Source organism: Periplaneta americana, chromosome 5 (genome assembly GCF_040183065.1).
Source record: "Periplaneta americana isolate PAMFEO1 chromosome 5, P.americana_PAMFEO1_priV1, whole genome shotgun sequence".
Classification (NCBI taxonomy): domain Eukaryota; kingdom Metazoa; phylum Arthropoda; class Insecta; order Blattodea; family Blattidae; genus Periplaneta; species Periplaneta americana.
Window position 1 is genome coordinate 34,205,203 of NC_091121.1, and position 18,310 is coordinate 34,223,512.

At 34.6% G+C, this 18,310-nt stretch overlaps 1 protein-coding gene across 1 annotated transcript in view; it reads right to left on the reverse strand.

Moving 5' to 3' along the window:
- The window catches only part of LOC138699525 (neural cell adhesion molecule 2-like), a 1,056,814-nt gene that overhangs the window by 47,687 nt on the left and 990,817 nt on the right, over positions 1-18,310 (reverse strand). The window contains exon 10 of the mRNA XM_069825483.1: positions 11,306-11,623. Within this exon, the coding sequence (XP_069681584.1) occupies positions 11,306-11,623 (318 nt within the window). The remainder of the gene's footprint in view (positions 1-11,305; positions 11,624-18,310) is intronic.

Here is an 18,310-nt window from a genome sequence, read left to right on the forward strand (position 1 = left end):
ATAATAGAATGAGTTAAACAGAGATGTTCATTTGCCGCCTATCCTATTTAGTGTTTATTTAGATGCGCTCTTATCTGAGTGGAAGAATTGTATAAATGACTAAGGAATATTTTATTGGACCATATACGAAGATAAAAATTAGAGCTTTTGCAGATGATGAGGTGTTAATGGCAACCTGAGGAAACGAAATAGAGAGAATGGTCTATAAATTTCAGTCAATAAACAAAAAATACAAATAATTTTGTATTTTAAGGGGCGGTTGAAGAGTAAAGTGACCAAAACTGACAGGTTATCATTTTTTGTCTTGGAAACTCTCAACGAATAATGACAAAATTTTCCAAAAATCTAAATACATCTATTTTGTATAATATTCTACATGAATTTTATTTCGATTGAATGAATTGTTTAGCTATATTGAAGAGCTTTTGAAATTAGTTCTTTTTTCGGTAAAACAAAACTTTGGTCTTCAATATACCTTTTCTCAAAATCTACCACATGCATTAGTGTGAATATTTTTTGAGGTGAGTTGGGAACCGCGTGATATAATCTTAGGTTCAAAGAATCTCCTATCTTCATTACCATCACATAAAAACATTTGTAATGTTCAATATTTCCAATCGAAAATAAATACGTTGAGTTGAGAATATTTAACATGCAGTATAAATGTTTTAAGATAGTATACAATTAGGTTGTCTATTACATCGTGTAATGCAGTATAAGCATCTTTACAAAATTTGAATAAAATTGAAGAGCTCTCTGCAAAAAGGGGAAGGCTCCACTTTCTGGCCGAATTAATGTTTTGCTTTGTTCCGTACGTTAAAAAATATACCCGACCTTTTAGTGCAAGAATTCCGAGTTGGCCTATTTGGTAGTACGTTACAGTGCAATTGGAGCTGAACTCCCAATCGTTTAGTTGCAAAAAGGAGGTAGCTCCTGGAGCTATATAGAGAACGAGCCGTAAGTAGTGTTATTTTTACAGAAATTTCAAACCAAAATGTTTAACACAATTTTGCTCGTTTTTGCTTCATTTTTGAGACAAAAACTGTTTTATATGAAACATATCATAGCGTATTTTGGGATAGCTATTCATTTAATTTTCAATATGCTACTCATTTTAAGAGAACAGTGTATTATGAAAAATTACTGAAAGACGTTACTTTTGTACTTTAAATGTACAGAAATGTGATCCAAACAAATGTAACTTTTCATTCTGCAAATAAATTTTACAGTGTTATAATATGTTATAATTATATATAATAATAATATATATAATTATATATCATAGTATAATTATATATAATTTGGTATTCCCGAGAAACTAGTTCGATTAATTAAAATGCGTCTTAGTGAAACTTACAGCAGAGTCCGTATAGGCCAGTTTCTATCTGATGCTTTTCCAATTTACTGCGGGCTAAAGCAGGGAGATGCACTATCACCTTTACATTTTAACTTCGCTCTAGAGTATGCCATTAGGAAAGTTCAGGATAACACATAGGGTTTGGAATTGAACGGGTTACATCAGCTTCTTGTCTATGCGGATGACGTGAATATGTTAGGAGAAAATCCACAAACGATAAGGGAAAACGCGGAAATTCTACTTGAAGGAAGTAAAGCGATAGGATTGGAAGTAAATCCCGAAAAGACAAAGTATATGATTAAGTCTCGTGATCAGAATATTGTACGAAATGGAACTATAAAAGTTGGAGATTTATCCTTCGAAGAGGTGGAAAAATTCAAATATCTTGGAGCAACAGTCACAAACTATGACACTCGGGAGGAAATTAAACGCAGAATAAATATGTGAAATGCCTGTTATTATTCGGTTGAGAAGCTTTTGTCATCTAGTCTGCTGTCAAAAAATCTGAAAGTTAGAATTTATAAAACAGTTATATTACCAGTTGTTCTGTATGGGTGTGAAACTTGGACTCTCACTTTGAGAGAGGAACAGAAATTGAGGGTTTTTGAGAATAAGGTTCTTAGGAAAATATTTGGGGCTAAGATGGATGAAGTTAAAGGAGAATGGAGAAAGTTACACAACACAGAACTGTACGCATTGCATTCTTCACCTGACATAATTAGGAACATTAAATCCAGACATTTGAGATGGGCAGGGCATGTAGCACGTATGGACGAATCCAGAAATGCATATTGAGTGTTAGTTGGGAGGCCTGAGGGAAAAAGACCTTGGGGAGGCCGAGACGTAGATGGGAATATAATATTAAAATGGATTTGAGAGAGGTGGTATATGATGGTAGGGACTGGATTAATCTTGCTCAGGATAGGGACCAATGGCGGGCTTATGTGAGGGCGGCAATGAACCTCCGGGTTCCTTAAAAGCCTGTAAGTTAGTTAATATGTTATAATATAATATAATGTGGAGAAAAATGAAATTATTTCAATTGTTTATTATCATTATACACTACCCTCTTAAAATGACCGAGCATATTCTACTCGTAAATTTAACAGTTGTATTTCTTTGCGTCGAAGTAGTCTAGAGTGGAGTATGGACGTTTTCTTCGATATATTTTTATATTATAGGGCGACATAATCTTACTGACTGGGTTGCTCCAAATAATATTTAATGATGAACTGATGATTCGCAATGAAATTGTCGTTATTGAAAGAACTTAGATTCAAATTCATCATGACTTAAGGAAAATTCACAAAACTTATATCACTGTTGTACTGTACCTGGTTAATAAGAGCACATATACAAAATTTCATCCCTGTATGAAAAGTAATTTGCATTTTATTAGTATGTTAATAAAAAAGTTGTATCGCTTTACACAAAATGTCCCTTGCGCCATAATTTACTTTATTTCAAACTGATATTCACTTACATGATTCTTTATATACAATGAAAGAAACATTATTAATGGGTTTCTTTCTGTACAGTGAATCGGTAAATTACGAGGAATTTTTTTTATGATTACTAACATTTTTATTTTTTATACTTTCATAATAAAAAATTTCTAATAATTTACTGACTAATATTACAGCAAAACCCTACATATATATATATATATATATATATAAAGAAATCATGTAAGTGAATATCAGTTAAGAATAACGTAAATTGCGCGCAAAGAACTTTTTATATAAAGTGATTCAATATTTTAATAAAAAATTATAAAATGCAAACCACTCATCATAGGAGGATGACATTTTGTACATTTTTTATTGTTGATCAGATATACCAGTGGTAAAAAGTTCGTGAATCTAGGTTCATAAATATGATAGTTATTGATTTCAATATTTTGAACCCTTAAAAATATTGAACTTGGAAATTGCAGTACAGTGTCCCCTTAATGACTCTTAAGGTCTACAGAATTGTTGTGTATTAAAAAAATTACGAAGAAAGAATTTTCGCACACTCGTGCAGAGAGACACTATCTGGCAACTGCTGCTTCTTTGTTTTGCTTGTGAGCATATCTATAATAAAGTCATCTAGCGGTGATAGCTTTACGTGACTCACTAAAAAATATAGGTTACTACTTCAATTTGTACTCTTACTTTGTGGAGCTTAGAAGTTGCTGGTTTTTACGTAGATGGGTTACTCTCTTACTGCAAAATGCAGAACGTGGAGGACCAGACTCGATTTCAGATAGCCTTAGAAGAATCGTATCCTCTATGTCTGATAGAGATTAATAAATAAAGTTATGAAAAGGAGGTTGCAAATATATTAATTAAAATATAATAATAATTATATCTCGAGTGCAATTCTTAAGAATATGAGGGGATGTGTGAAAATATGTTAATTTTTGGGCCAAAATTCACATGTCTTTTTTTTAATTAAGCTATGATGCCTATTTTTACACTTTGACGAAGTTTTTTTTAACCATACGGCGGTTGTGTAATTAATTACGCCATTTTAAGAGGCTCAGCTCATTAAGTTTAAAACGTATCTAAACTTTAAAACTCATTTTTCCATGCAGCTTTCCCAATTCTCTGAATTTTGATTGCAAAGTATTCCACAAATTTTACGCTACAAAACTGAAGATTTTACTGCATTTTCTTTAAAATATACTTAACAAAGTTTTGTTGTCGTTTTTTTTAAAGAAAATAATTTTTGAATAAAAAATGAAATATGTTCTTGTAGTTCTCGCACTATGTCAATTTTAAAAGTTTCTATTTGGAAAGGTTTAACTTTTTCTTCTATTTTTACAATGTTAAATTAAAAAATGAGAACATTGAAACTTTCTAAAGAGATCTAGATATTGTAGAAAAGTTCAGGCATGAAGCTTAAAATTTGGAGGAGATGGAAATTGTGAAAATATGCAAATTAATTTTAATTTAAATAACTCTTAAATTACTGCATCTATAAACACGAAATTTAAACACACAATTACTGATATCAATAGGAGTAGGCCTATGTGTACAAAAATCAAACTTCTAGGTTGAAAAGTAGGCTATATAATATAGAAATTCCACCCATCACTTCACTCCAAGTTGAATCTACAAATTATCTTGCAACTCTTAAGTCAGGAAGATATCCGCTAATATTTTTAACCCATCTACCACCACCAGAAATTTCACTCATAATAACACACACTGCAGTTTAATAATTATTGTGTGTTACATTATACAGAGTGTTTCATAATTCCCATTACAAACTTCTAGAATTTGTAGAGGGGACTATGTAGATCAAGTTTTGATTATGAATCCATGTCCGGAAATGTATCGTTTCGATGCAAAATAAATTTGATTCGCGGTACGCAAACAAAATGGGCGACTTCTGCAATTCACTGATATCGTGTGTCTTCTGTTTACAATCAGTTCTACGGAGTCGGCTTTCACATCAGTGAAGATTTTCCACTAGCACTACGTCAGCAAATGTGGTTCTAACACATGGCGCACCCGCGGAATTTTCACTTGCCGTCCGCGAACATCTCCACCAAACATTCGGGGAAAGGTGGATAGGTCGACGTGGTCCAACTCCTTGGCCACCGCGGTCGCCAGATTTAACTCCTCTCGACTTTTTCCTCTGGGACTACATGAAGGACCTTGTTTATGAGACTCCTGTAGAGTCGGAGGAAGATCTCATTGTTTCTAGTGAAGTCGGAGTGTGAAATCGATTCGATCTTCAAACTTATTTTGCATCGAAACGATATATTTCCGGACATTGATTCCCAATCAAAACTTTATCTACTTAGTCCCCTCTACAACCCCTAGAAGTTTGTAATAGGAATTATAAAACACCCTGTAGACAAACGATGACATATGTCTTGAATGCTTACGGCAGTATATTACTATTATTTCCAACAAGCTTACAAGACCCTCATATTAATACTAATGAATCTGCATTCTTGTTATTAGTGACAACTTATTATTGCAATAAAATGCTCCATTTCACGCTGTTACCAGCAGAATGACTCATCAATTATTCACTTAAAACTGATGTTCTGGCATTTAATTGCTATTTTAAATAGTTAGAGATGTTAACATAATAGATGTTGAATTACACTAAGCTGAAATTACACACGCCATTATGAATAACATCCTCCATTCTAATTACGAACATTTTAGAGATGCCGTGAGGCAATTATGTAATGGTATACCACCATTTATGGGAAAACGTGTACAGCCAAAGCACATGTCTTGTTTTAATAACATTAACAACAATAACACAGCATTACGCCTATATTATGCTATTGTTAATGCTGCCCTTGCAGGTATTTGAGTCATCAACCGTATTAGGGAAGCCAATATTGAATTTGCGTACTGTTATGGCTGTGGAGATATCAGTACTGGTGTTGTTAGACAAATACGAGATCATTCGAATTTAACTACATTTTCAATAATAAAAACATTTGCTTAATCTACTGGAGAGTATTATTAAGCTACATCTGAAAAAAAATAAATAAAGAGCAGAACGCGTAACAGAAAGTTATTTTAAATAATTATAGAAGAATTAATATATAATATATTGGAAATTAATGTGTTATGTGTTTTCAGGGCAGTACGTCCAAAATGTTTCGTCCAACCGAAATATCGTCCTCAGAAGTTAAGTATTTAGGCATTACAATCGACCAACACTTACGATGGAATAAACATTATTACATATTTATGCAATAGATTACGTAAAACAATTTATAACTTTGTTATACTTCGGTCATATTTACCAATTAATATTTTACGTCTCATTTATTTAGCTTTATTTCAATTCATTCTCCAGTATGGAATTTTAGGGTGGGGACATGCAAGTATTTCTAATCTCACTCCACTAATACTTATTCAGAAAAAAAACCAATTGATTACTCATCCGAGCTTTTGTTCACTGATTTTAATGTTTTGAAAATTAAACAAATTTATTATATTGCCTTATTAATCTTCATACATAAAAATCGTAATAAATTCAAATTGTATCATCATAAATATGGAACTAAAAGATCTGATTTTATACGACTAGAGGAACCAAAGTGTTTCACAAGCACAGCTCTGAGCCATGGTACCTACTTTGGTCCAAGGTTATACAATAAAATAATTGATAAATACCCAAATTTGGAAAATTTTAGTATCAGAAATTTCAAAAATAGCGTTAGGAATTTACTTTTTAAAGAATATATATTGATTTAATATGTATATGTATTTGTATGATTTAAATTGTTAAAATTGAAATTGTATTTTTAAAGTTAATTTATTCCTGTAATTTTTTTTCTTGACCCAGTTTGTGTCAAATAATTATCTTTGTTTGTGTTTATCTTTGTGTTTAGATATCTCCCTGAGCACGAGTTTTTAACTAAGATTGTATTTTTTACATGTTATTTTACTAACAATAAACAACAATATATAAAGTCAACTCGTCCAGAGGGACAATTTGTCCAATATATAAATCTCGTCCATAAGTCGACTCGTCCAGAGGGACAATTCGTCCAATTTATAAATGTCGTTCAATTTGCTTAATTATGGGAAAACACTATCAATATTTAATAATACAAATTAATCGTTTCTCCAGAAAATATCATTCTCGTGATTAATATTTCAAAACAGGTATCCCGCTAACTTACACGAATTTCTTTATGATCAATGACTGCGTTACGTACGTTAGAATAAAATGTATTCATTGGTTTACTAGATACCATAAAAGATCTGAGCCTATAATAATTTCGGCGCAATGAGTGAAACTGCTGCAGACTAGTTGATGATGTTGATAATGATGATGATGATGATGATGATGATGATTATGATGATGTGAAAAAAGCAGAACTTTATGCCCAGAAAATCTAGATGTGATAGCTTCCTGTATGATAGATACAGCGACATTTGTAAATTTATAAGAATTTGTAAATTCCACATTGAGTAGAGCTAGGCACCAAGAGCGTATTCTACTCTCTCACGGGGAGCCATGATTTCTCTTCAACCCCTCAACACCGCGCAGCGTTGATGCCGTGACGGATGAATATTAAGCGTCCCGTTTAGAGTTTGGATTCGCTCCCGGTGCTCAGCCCTGACATAGAGTAATAAAAATGCAAATCCAATTCATGGAACGAGGTGAAGTTTACTGAGATAATCCCACGCAAACGTTTCTCAGCCAATGAAAGAGCTCTTTGACGCTAAATTGAACATTGAGAATCGGATTACACTAATAGTTAAAAGTATGCTGCTCAAAATTAATATGTGATAGATTTTCCTCCTACGTTCATTTGTTCTTTTTGTATCGTTTCTGTTTCGATTTATCAACAATCAAGAAATGACGTAAGACTCGCAGTCTTAACATGCAATAATAATTGCACATTTAATTACTATAAGTTTACAATAAAATTAAACGTGTTGAAAATTATATATAAGCAATGATAAAACAGTTCAAAATAAAGTGTTGTTATAACCTCAAATGTTCAGTTGTTTTTATTCCAATCAGCCTTTTATGCTTATCTCTGCTTCAATTAGAATGTTTTTCTGGATCTTATTATAACCTCAAATGTTTATTTGTTCCGAATTACAGTTGTTCGCTTTCGAATTATCTTGCCTAATACAATTCGTTATAATAGTTATCCTCAGGTAATTTAATTTCTCTTTTAAACTCGACTTCAGGTCTCGAAATAATTATCATGACAACAAAAATTCGTTAAGATCAATTAAATTACCGGAAAACTATCCGCACTCGTTCGATAATTGTTATTATCAGGTATGAAGGAATGGATGATGATAAGATATATACTCTGACATAACAATATAACTTTACAGAAATGTTAAAATATACTGACAAGTCAAAGTGTCCATCAAGTGAAAACATTTAATAACGTCCTCAGAACAGGCCCATGTGTTCCAAACCAAATTAAAGCATAATAACAATAATAACGATAATACAAACAATAACTATAATCATTTTTAAAACTAAAAAAGAAACTAAAATGAATCAAATGAATATTGAATTGGAAATTATGTAGAAGATGTAACTGAAAATTAAAATTAAGGTATTCAAGGTGGTAGTGGTGGTGGTAATGATGATGATGATGAAGTTAAAATAAATAATGAAGTTAAATTGAAAATGCAAATAAAGATATATAAGAAGGATATAAAAGCGATGGTGCTAATAATAATGGTGATGATACAACGGCTGAACTCAAAATTGTGTGTTCAGAAAACTTATAGGATTGTACTTTCCAACAGACCACTTCCTTTGTCTCATATATAATAGTAACTAGCATATCTTAGGAGGAATAGCAAACCATTTTCCAAATAGTTACCATAGTTGATCAGCTTTCCACTCTGTCAAATCAGGGTCAAAATTTCAGGCAGTCAAACTGAAATTTATTGCGCATATATAAATCTTACGAAATATATTTCGCTGGATATCCTCATTTTTCTGTTACTGTATATTTACGCCTTCTATTCATTAATAATAATCAGTATTCTGGTTTAAAATATTCATCTATCGTGTGCTATAGGTGAAGTAATTAACAGTTTCATTGCGCTGTTTCTGGACGCTTCATGTAAAATCGAGTATCAACAGTACCACTAACTGGAAAAATATATCAAGGAGCAGAGGGAAGCGGTATTATAAATTGAAAACAGATTACAAAATTGCTAAGACAAGTTCCCAAAAATGTGAGCATATGCTCCCCAAAATGCCAAAATAAGCTCTCCAAAAATGACTAGATAAACTCTTCTGTAATGTCAAGATAAGCTCTCCAAAACTGCAAGACACATGTCCCACAAATTAAGGTCTCCATTTTGTCAAGAAGTGTAAAAAATGTAAACATAAGCTCTTCAACGCGTTAGGATATGCTCTCTGAAATCTCAAGGCAAGCTCTCCAGAAACGTCAAGATCAGATCTACAAAAATCCAAGATTCCCCAAAATATCAAGACATGTTCTCCAAAATAACATGATAATCTCTCCAAAAATTTTAAGATAAGCTCTCCAAAAAATCAACACAAGTTCCCGAAAAAATATCAAGATACGTTTTCCAAAATAAAATAAGCTCTCCAAAAGTTTCAAGATAAGCTCTCCAAAACTGCAAGACACATGTCCCACAAATATCAAGATAAGGTCTCCATTTTGTCAAGATGTGTAAAAAATGTAAACATAAGCTATTAAACGCGTTAGAATATGGTCTCTAAAAATCTTAAGGCAAGCTCTCCAGAAACGTCAAGATCACATCTACGAAAATCAAAGATTCCCCTAAATATCAAGACATGTTCTCCAAAATAACATGATAATCTCTCCAAAAATTTTAAATAAGCTCTCGAAAAAATCAACATAAGTTCCCAAAAAAAATCAAGGTATGTTTTCCAAAATAAAATAAGCTCTCCTAAAGTTTCAAGATAAGATATCCAAAAGTGTTAAGTCCACATGTCCCACAAATATCAAGATAAGGTTTTCATTTTGTCAAGATGTGTAAAAAATGTAAACATAAGCTATTAAACGCGTTAGGATATGCTCTCTAAAAATCTTAAGGCAAGCTCTCCAGAAACGTCAAGATCACATCTACGAAAATCAAAGATTCCCCTAAATATCAAGACATGTTCTCCAAAATAACATGATAATCTCTCCAAAAATTTTAAGATAAGCTCTCCAAAAAATCAACACAAGTTCCCGAAAAAATATCAAGATACGTTTTCCAAAATAAAATAAGCTCTCCAAAAGTTTCAAGATAAGCTCTCCAAAAGTTTCAAGTTAAGTTCTGCAAAAGTTTCAAGATATGCTCTCCAAAAGTTTCAAGATAAGCTCTCCAAAACTGCAAGACACATGTCCCACAAATATCAAGATAAGGTCTCCATTTTGTCAAGATGTGTAAAAAATGTAAACATAAGCTATTAAACGCGTTAGGATATGCTCTCTAAAAATCTTAAGGCAAGCTCTCCAGAAACGTCAAGATCACATCTACGAAAATCAAAGATTCCCCTAAATATCAAGACATGTTCTCCAAAATAACATGATAATCTCTCCAAAAATTTTAAGATAAGCTCTCCAAAAAATCAACATAAGTTCCCAAAAAAAATCAAGGTATGTTTTCCAAAATAAAATAAGCTCTCCTAAAGTTTCAAGATAAGATATCCAAAAGTGTTAAGTCCACATGTCCCACAAATATCAAGATAAGGTTTTCATTTTGTCAAGATGTGTAAAAAATGTAAACATAAGCTATTAAACGCGTTAGGATATGCTCTCTAAAAATCTTAAGGCAAGCTCTCCAGAAACGTCAAGATCACATCTACGAAAATCAAAGATTCCCCTAAATATCAAGACATGTTCTCCAAAATAACATGATAATCACTCCAAAAATTTTTAATAAGCTCTCGAAAAAATCAACATAAGTTCCCAAAAAAAATCAAGGTATGTTTTCCAAAATAAAATAAGCTCTCCTAAAGTTTCAAGATAAGATATCCAAAAGTGTTAAGTCCACATGTCCCACAAATATCAAGATAAGGTTTTCATTTTGTCAAGAAGTGTAAAAAATGTAAACATAAGCTCTTAAACGCGTTAGGATATGCTCTCTAAAAATCTCAAGGCAAGCTCTCCAGAAACGTCAAGATCAGATCTACAAAAATCCAAGATTCTCCTAAATATGAAGACATGTTCTCCAAAATAACATGGTAATCTCTCCAAAAATTTTAAGATAAGCTCTCCAAAAAATCAACACAAATTCCCAAAAAAATATCAAAATATGTTTTCCAAAATAAAATAAGCTCTCCAAAAGTTTCAAGACAAGCTGTCCAAAAGTTTCAAGTTAAATTCTGCAAAAGTTTCAAGATAAGCTCTCCAAAAGTTTCAAGACAAGCTCTCCAAAAGCGTCAAGACAAGATGTCCTTGAAGCCAAGCCTCTAACTTAGTACTTGAAAGTAGAGTAAGATGAGCAACGTTACCAGTTCTCTTCTCGGCGTCCTTGAGCGCGATGTCCTCGAGCATGGCGACCTCGCTGCGCCCCTTGGGGTTGGAGGCGTAGAGCACGATGTGCAGGGTGGGGGTGTGGGCCGGGAGCAGGTCGTTGAGGTCGAGTCGGAAGAGAGGCGTGTCGGAGCTCATGTTGAGGCGTAACCGCATCGTGCGAGATTCGTACGCCTCGAGTACGAAGCGTTGCGGCAGACCGCCGTCGTACCCCGCCACGCACTCCACCTCCAGGGCGTCGGTGCTTTGGTTCGTCGCCGCCCGCAACGTGCAGTTCCGCAGCGCGCCCGGCCTCGCTGCGCCAACAAAAGTGCGGTCACACTTGTTAGGGCAATTAGTCCGCACTCACGGCCACACTGACTCCCTGCCTCCACTGCATTATTGACTCGCTGGGCCTGTGGATTATTTACTGCCTCTATTTGCGATTTCATTAATGCACTACATGCATTCCTCATCTCATTATCCACTTCCTCAAGTATCAGTCTTAATAAATATCTAATTCGTGTTAAAAGTGTCGACTTGTTAAAATTCCCCTCTGATTTCGATTAGTATGTTTCGTTATGATTGTTTTTTTATTTTAGTTGGTTATTTAACGACGCTGTATCAACTACTAGGTTATTTAGCGTCGATGAGATTGGTGATAGCGAGATGATAATTGCCGAGATGAGTCCGAGGATTCGTCATAGATTACCTTGCATTTACATTACGTCCACATCTGTGGAGTAACGGTCAGCGCGTCCGGCCGTGAAACCAGGTGGCCCGGGTTCAAATCCCGGTTGGGGCAAGTTACCTGGTTGAGTTTTTTTCCGGGGTTTTCCCTAAACCCAATACGAGCAAATGCTGGGTAACTTTCGGTGCTGGACCCCGGACTCATTTCACCGGCATTATCACCTTCATTTCATTCAGACGCTAAATAACCTAGATGTTGATACAGCGTCGTAAAATAACCCAATAAAAATATAAAAAAATTACATTACGGTTGGGGAAAACCTCGGAAAAAACCCAACCAGGTAATCAGCCCAAGCGGGGATCGAACCCGCTCCCGAACGTAACTTCAGACCGGCAGGCAAGCGCCTTAACCGACTGAGCCACGCCGTTGGCTCGTTATGATTGTCGACTGGATAAAATGCAGATATACTGTAGTTTTATTGTCGATTAGATTAATTTTGGTCCGTCCCTTCTCTCACCTGGCAGAAAATTCGTCCCCAATAGCAAAAAAACTGAAAATTCGTTCTCAATATTAACAAGCCGAAAATTCGTCCTCAGCATCAACCAGTTACAATTCCGTTCGTATTAACCACAACCTAAAATTTCATTCTGATTTCGACCGGTTGGAATTTGTTTTGGTTTTCGGTTATCTAACATTCCGATCTGATTTTGGACCAGCAAAAATTCCCCTCTCATTTTGATTAGTGAATGTTTCGTTATGATTGTTTTTTTTTTTAATTTCAGTTGGTTATTTAACGACGCTGTATCAACTACTAGGTTATTTAGCGTCGATGAGATTGGTGATAGCGAGATTATATTTGGAGAGATGAGACCAAGGATTCGCCATAGATTACCTTGCATTTACATTACGGTTGGGGAAAACCTCGGAAAAACCCAACCAGGTAATCAGCCCAAGCGGGGATCGAACCCGCTCCCGAACGTAACTTCAGACCGGTAGGAAAGCGCCTTAACCGACTGAGCGACGCCGTTGGCACGTTATGATTGTCGACTGGATAAAATGCGGATATAGTTTTATTGTCGATTAGATTAATTTTCGTCCGTCCCTTCTGTCACCTGGCTGAAAATTCGTCCCCAGTAGCAAAAAACTAAAAATTCGTCCTCAATGTCAACAAGCCGAAAATTCGTCCTCAGCGTTAATCAGTTACAATTCCGTTCCTATTAACGACAACTTAAAATTCCATTCTGATTTGGACCAGATTGAATTTCTTTTGTTTTCGATTATCTAACATTCCGATATGATTTTCGACCAGCTAAAATTCATCTCTGATTTTCGACAAGCTACATATTTTGATGTGATATTCTAACTGTGTCTTAACTGTCGGCCAGCTACTATTTCATTCTGATTATTGAGCACTTAGAGTTAGATTAATTTTCGTCCGTCCCTTCTGTCACCCTGCTGAAAATTCGTCCCCAGTAGCAAAACACTGAAAATTCGTTCTCAATATCAACAAGCCGAAAATTCGTCCTCAGCATCAACCAGTTACAATTCCGTTCGTATTAACCACTACCTAAAATTTTATTCTGATTTCGACCGGTTGGAATTTGTTTTGGTTTTGGGTTATCTAACATTCCGATCTGATTTTGGACCAGCAAAAATTCCCCTCTGACTTTGATTAGTAAATGTTTCGCTATGATTGTTCTTTTTTTTTAATTTCAATTGGGTATTTAACGACGCTGTATCAACTACTAGGTTATTTAGCGTCGATGGGATTGGTGATAGCGAGATGATATTTGGCGAGATGAGACCGAGGATTCGCCATAGATTACCTTGCATTTACATTACGGTTGGGGGAAACCTCGGAAAAAATCCAACCAGGTAATCGGCCCAAACGGGGATCGAACCCGCTCCCGAACGTAACTTGAGACCGGCAGGCAAGCGCCTTAACCGACTGAGCCACGCCGTTGGCTCGTTATGATTGTCGACTGGATAAAAAGCAGATATACTGTAGTTTTATTGTCGATTAGATTAATTTTCGTCCGTCCCTTCTGTCACCTGGCTGAAAATTCGTCCCCAGTAGCAAAAAACTGAAAATTCGTTCTCAATATCAACAAGCCGAAAATTCGTCCTCAGCATCAACCAGTTACAATTCCGTTCGTATTAACCACAACCTAAAATTTCATTCTGATTTCGACCGGTTGGAATTTGTTTTGGTTTTCGGTTATCTAACATTCCGATCTGATTTTGGACCGGCAAAAATTCCCCTCTGATTTTGAATAGTGAATGTTTCGTTATGATTGTTTTTTTTTTTAAATTTTAGTTGGTTATTTAACGACGCTGAATCAACTACTAGGTTATTTAGCGTCGATGAGATTGGTGATAGCGAGATGATATTTGGCGAGATGAGACCGAGGATCGCCATAGATTACTTTGCATTTACATTGCGGTTGGGGAAAACCTCGGAAAAACCCAACCAGGTAATCAACCCAAGCGGGGATCGAACCGAACGTAACTTCAGACCGGCAGGCAAGCGCCTTAAGCGACTGAGCCACGCCGTTGGCTCGTTATGATTGTCGACTGGATAAAATGCAGATATAGTTTTATTGTCGATTAGATTAATTTTCGTTCGTTCCTTCTGTCACCTAGCTGAAAATTCGTCCTCAATATCAACAAGCCGAAAATTCGTCATCAGCTTCAACCAGTTACAGTTCCATTCGTAGGCCTATTAACCACAACCTAAAATTTCATTCCGATTTCGACCGGTTGGAATTTGTTTTGGTTTTCGGTTACTGTCACCTAGCTGAAAATTCGTCCTCAGTAGCAAAAAGCTGAAAATTCGTCCTCAATATCAACAAGCCGATAATTCGTCCTCAGCGTCAACCAGTTACAATTCCGTTCGTATTAACCACAACCTAAAAGTTTATTCTGATTTCAACCGGTTGGAATTTGTTTTAGTTTTCGGTTATCTAACATTCCGATCTGATTTTGGACCAGCAAAAATTCCCCTCTGATTTCGATTAGTGAATGTTTGGTTATGATTGTCGGCTGGATAAAATGCAGATATAGTTTTATTGTCGATTACATTAACTTTCGTTTGTTCCTTCTGTCATCTGGCTGAAAATTCGTCCTCAGTAGCAAAACGCTGAAAATTCGTTCTAAATATTAACAAGCCAAAATTCATCCTCAGCGTCAACCAGTTACAATTCCGTTCGTATTAACCTCAACCTAAAATTTCAGTGTGATTTCGACCGGTTGGAATTTGTTTTGATTTTCGGTTACTGTCACCTAGCTGAAAATTCGTCTTCAGTAGCAAAAAGCTGAAAATTCGTCCTCAATATCAAGAAGCCGAAAATTCGTCCTCAGCGTCAACCAGTTACAATTCCGTTCGTATTAACCACAACCTAAAATTTTATTCTGATTTCGACCGGTTGGAATTTCTTTTGGTTTTCGGTTATCTAACAGTCCGATCTGAATTTGGACCAGCAAAAATTCCCCTCCGATTTCGATTAGTGAATGTTTCGTTATAATTGTCGACTGGATAAAATGCAGATATAGTTTTATTGCCGATTAGATTAATTTTCGTCCGTTCCTTCTGTCACCTGGCTGAAAATTCGTCCTCAGTAGCAAAAAGCTGAAAATTCGCCCTAAATTTCAACAAGCCGAAAATTCGTCCTCAGCGTCAACCAGTTAAAATTCCGTTCGTATTAACCACAACCTAAAATTTCATTCTGATTTCGTCCAGTTGGAATTTGTTTTGGTTTTCGGTTATCTAACATTCCGATCTGATTTTCGACAAGCTACATATTTTGATATGTTATTCCTCTGGTTCAAACTGCGTCTTGACTGTCGGCCAGCTACAATTCCGTTCTGATTATTGAGCACTTAGAGTTTAATTGTAAATTTGGACCAGATGAAATTTCGTCAGGTCATTGACTTGTATTATCACAGTCAATTGGCTGATATTTCGTTCCATTTATTTACTGATTAAAATGTTAATCCCATTAACGACAGTTTAAAATTCAATTTTGGTGATCGACTGAGTGAAATGCTGTTCTGATGTGTGACTTTCTGAATTTCTGTTCGATGAACAAGCGGCTGTACTTTAACCGACTGCTTTAAGATTCATCCACTGCCTGAAGTATCGGTATTAAAAATGAATTTATTATTCAAATTCTAAATACTGAATTACAAAGATTCCGCTCTGATAGTTGATCAGCTAATGATTTGTAATGGATGTCCACTGAATAAAATGCAGATATAATTATTGTCGACGAGATGAATTTCCTTTCCTATTATAGTCCTCAATTTTAACCAGCAGAAAATATCAATCAGTTAAAAGTTTGATTCGAAATTTGGACCAGTTAAAATTCCGTTGAGATCACTGACTTTTGTTATAATACTCGATTGACTGAAATTTCGATCCATATATTTAATGATCAAAATTTTGTTTTAATTAACGATAGTTTAAAATTCAGTTTTCATTATTGACTGAGTGAAATAATGTTGTGATGAGTTACTTCCTGAATTCCTGTTTGATGCAGAAGTGGTTCTACTTTGGTCCTGTTAACCTGAAGGTTGAACATATATCCATTGTCTCAATTATCATTCTTAACGAAGAAATTCTTATTGACAATCTAAATATCTCGTTCTGATAGTCGATTGGCTAACGTTTCTTTATTTTTGTCGACTGGATAAAACACAGATATACTTATAGACTACATTAATCTTCGTTCCTACTGTCAACTGGCTGAAAATTCGTCCTCAATATCAACCAGCTGGAATTCCATTCTGGTTATCCACCAACTGAAATTTCGTTCTAATTTACGAGAATTTACTAATTAGGCCTATGTTTTCATTTTGGGCCATCTAATTTTTTTTATCTGACTTTCGACTAGCTAAAATGAAGTTTTTATATTCAGCAAGTACATTTTCCGATCTGTTAATCCTCTGGCTGAAATTACATTTTGATTTTTGATAAGCCAAAATTCTTTTCTGATTATTTATCGACCAGTTAAAGTTCCATTCCAATTTTGGACTAGTTAAAAATCCGCTGAGATGACTCAAATTACGTTTTGATTTTCTATTCTCTAAAATTTCGTTCCATATATTGATTGATCACATTCGCATTATTTTCAAAAACAGTTTCAAGTTCCATTTTGATGATCAACAAAAATTAAAAACTGCTCTTTCTGAATTCCAATCCTGATCAATCAATTCATTTCCAGTGACTGACTGATTAAATTTTAATCTTATTACTGGTTGGTTGATATTGTATACAGATTATTAACCGAACTGAATTTTAATTATAAAGAACTAAACTTATATTCTGATGAGAAGCATGCCAAATTTTTGTGGTGGAAAATTGGATGAATTGAAATTCTGACCATGGACTAAATTAATGTCTTAAGGCGTCACGTACCTTGGCGGACAGAGGGAGGGTACCATTGTGTTCGATGACTTGCCTGCAACTGACGTATATCTAACGTTCAGCATTGGGAACAAAAATCCACATGTGGACTTATAATGCTACAATTCATCTCTGGTTAATTTATAGTTTGAAATTACTGTTTGAAATTGCAAGCTTATTATGAAATGTTTGAATTGTATTCTCATTAAAGTACTGAATTTACGTTCTCATCAAATATCTGATATTAATGTCTAATGACAAACCGAATGAAATGTTATTCCGATTGTACTAGACTCAGTGGAATTTAGGTGTCCTTATTTCACACATTCTGAAAATATATCCTGAATATAAGCAACCTGAACTTTCATCATTATTATGAATTGACTGAATTCCTCATTACATTATCAAGTGGGTGAATTTCTGTCTGATTGTTGGAGAGTTGAACATTATTGTCAGTATCCACATGCTGAATTTATTCTGATTGTCAATTAACCAATATTCCTTTCTAAGTATAGGCGGGCCCAAATTTTCTTCAGGCTTTAAAAATATCTTTGTCTAAATTCCTTCCATCATCATCAAAAGTCAGTTATTCAGGATCTATGATCGATTGCTTCAAACTTCGCTTTGTTTAGTGATTTCCATACATTGTATTTTGATTATCACCATACTGATTTTTTTTTAATCGTGTATTTGAAACGATGTTTGTAATATTATTTGATTGAAGTTCTGCACTTAATCGAACAGCAGCAACGTAGCTTTGCTTAATCCTTATTTCATGAATCTCAGGTTATTAACTCACAGATTTTTAATTCTGATTAGGTATAAGCCTAATTGCCGAATTTACGTTCCAATTATAGATAATAAAAATTATGTTTTCTTTGTGGAGTGGTTCAAATGTTTTTCTGTTTG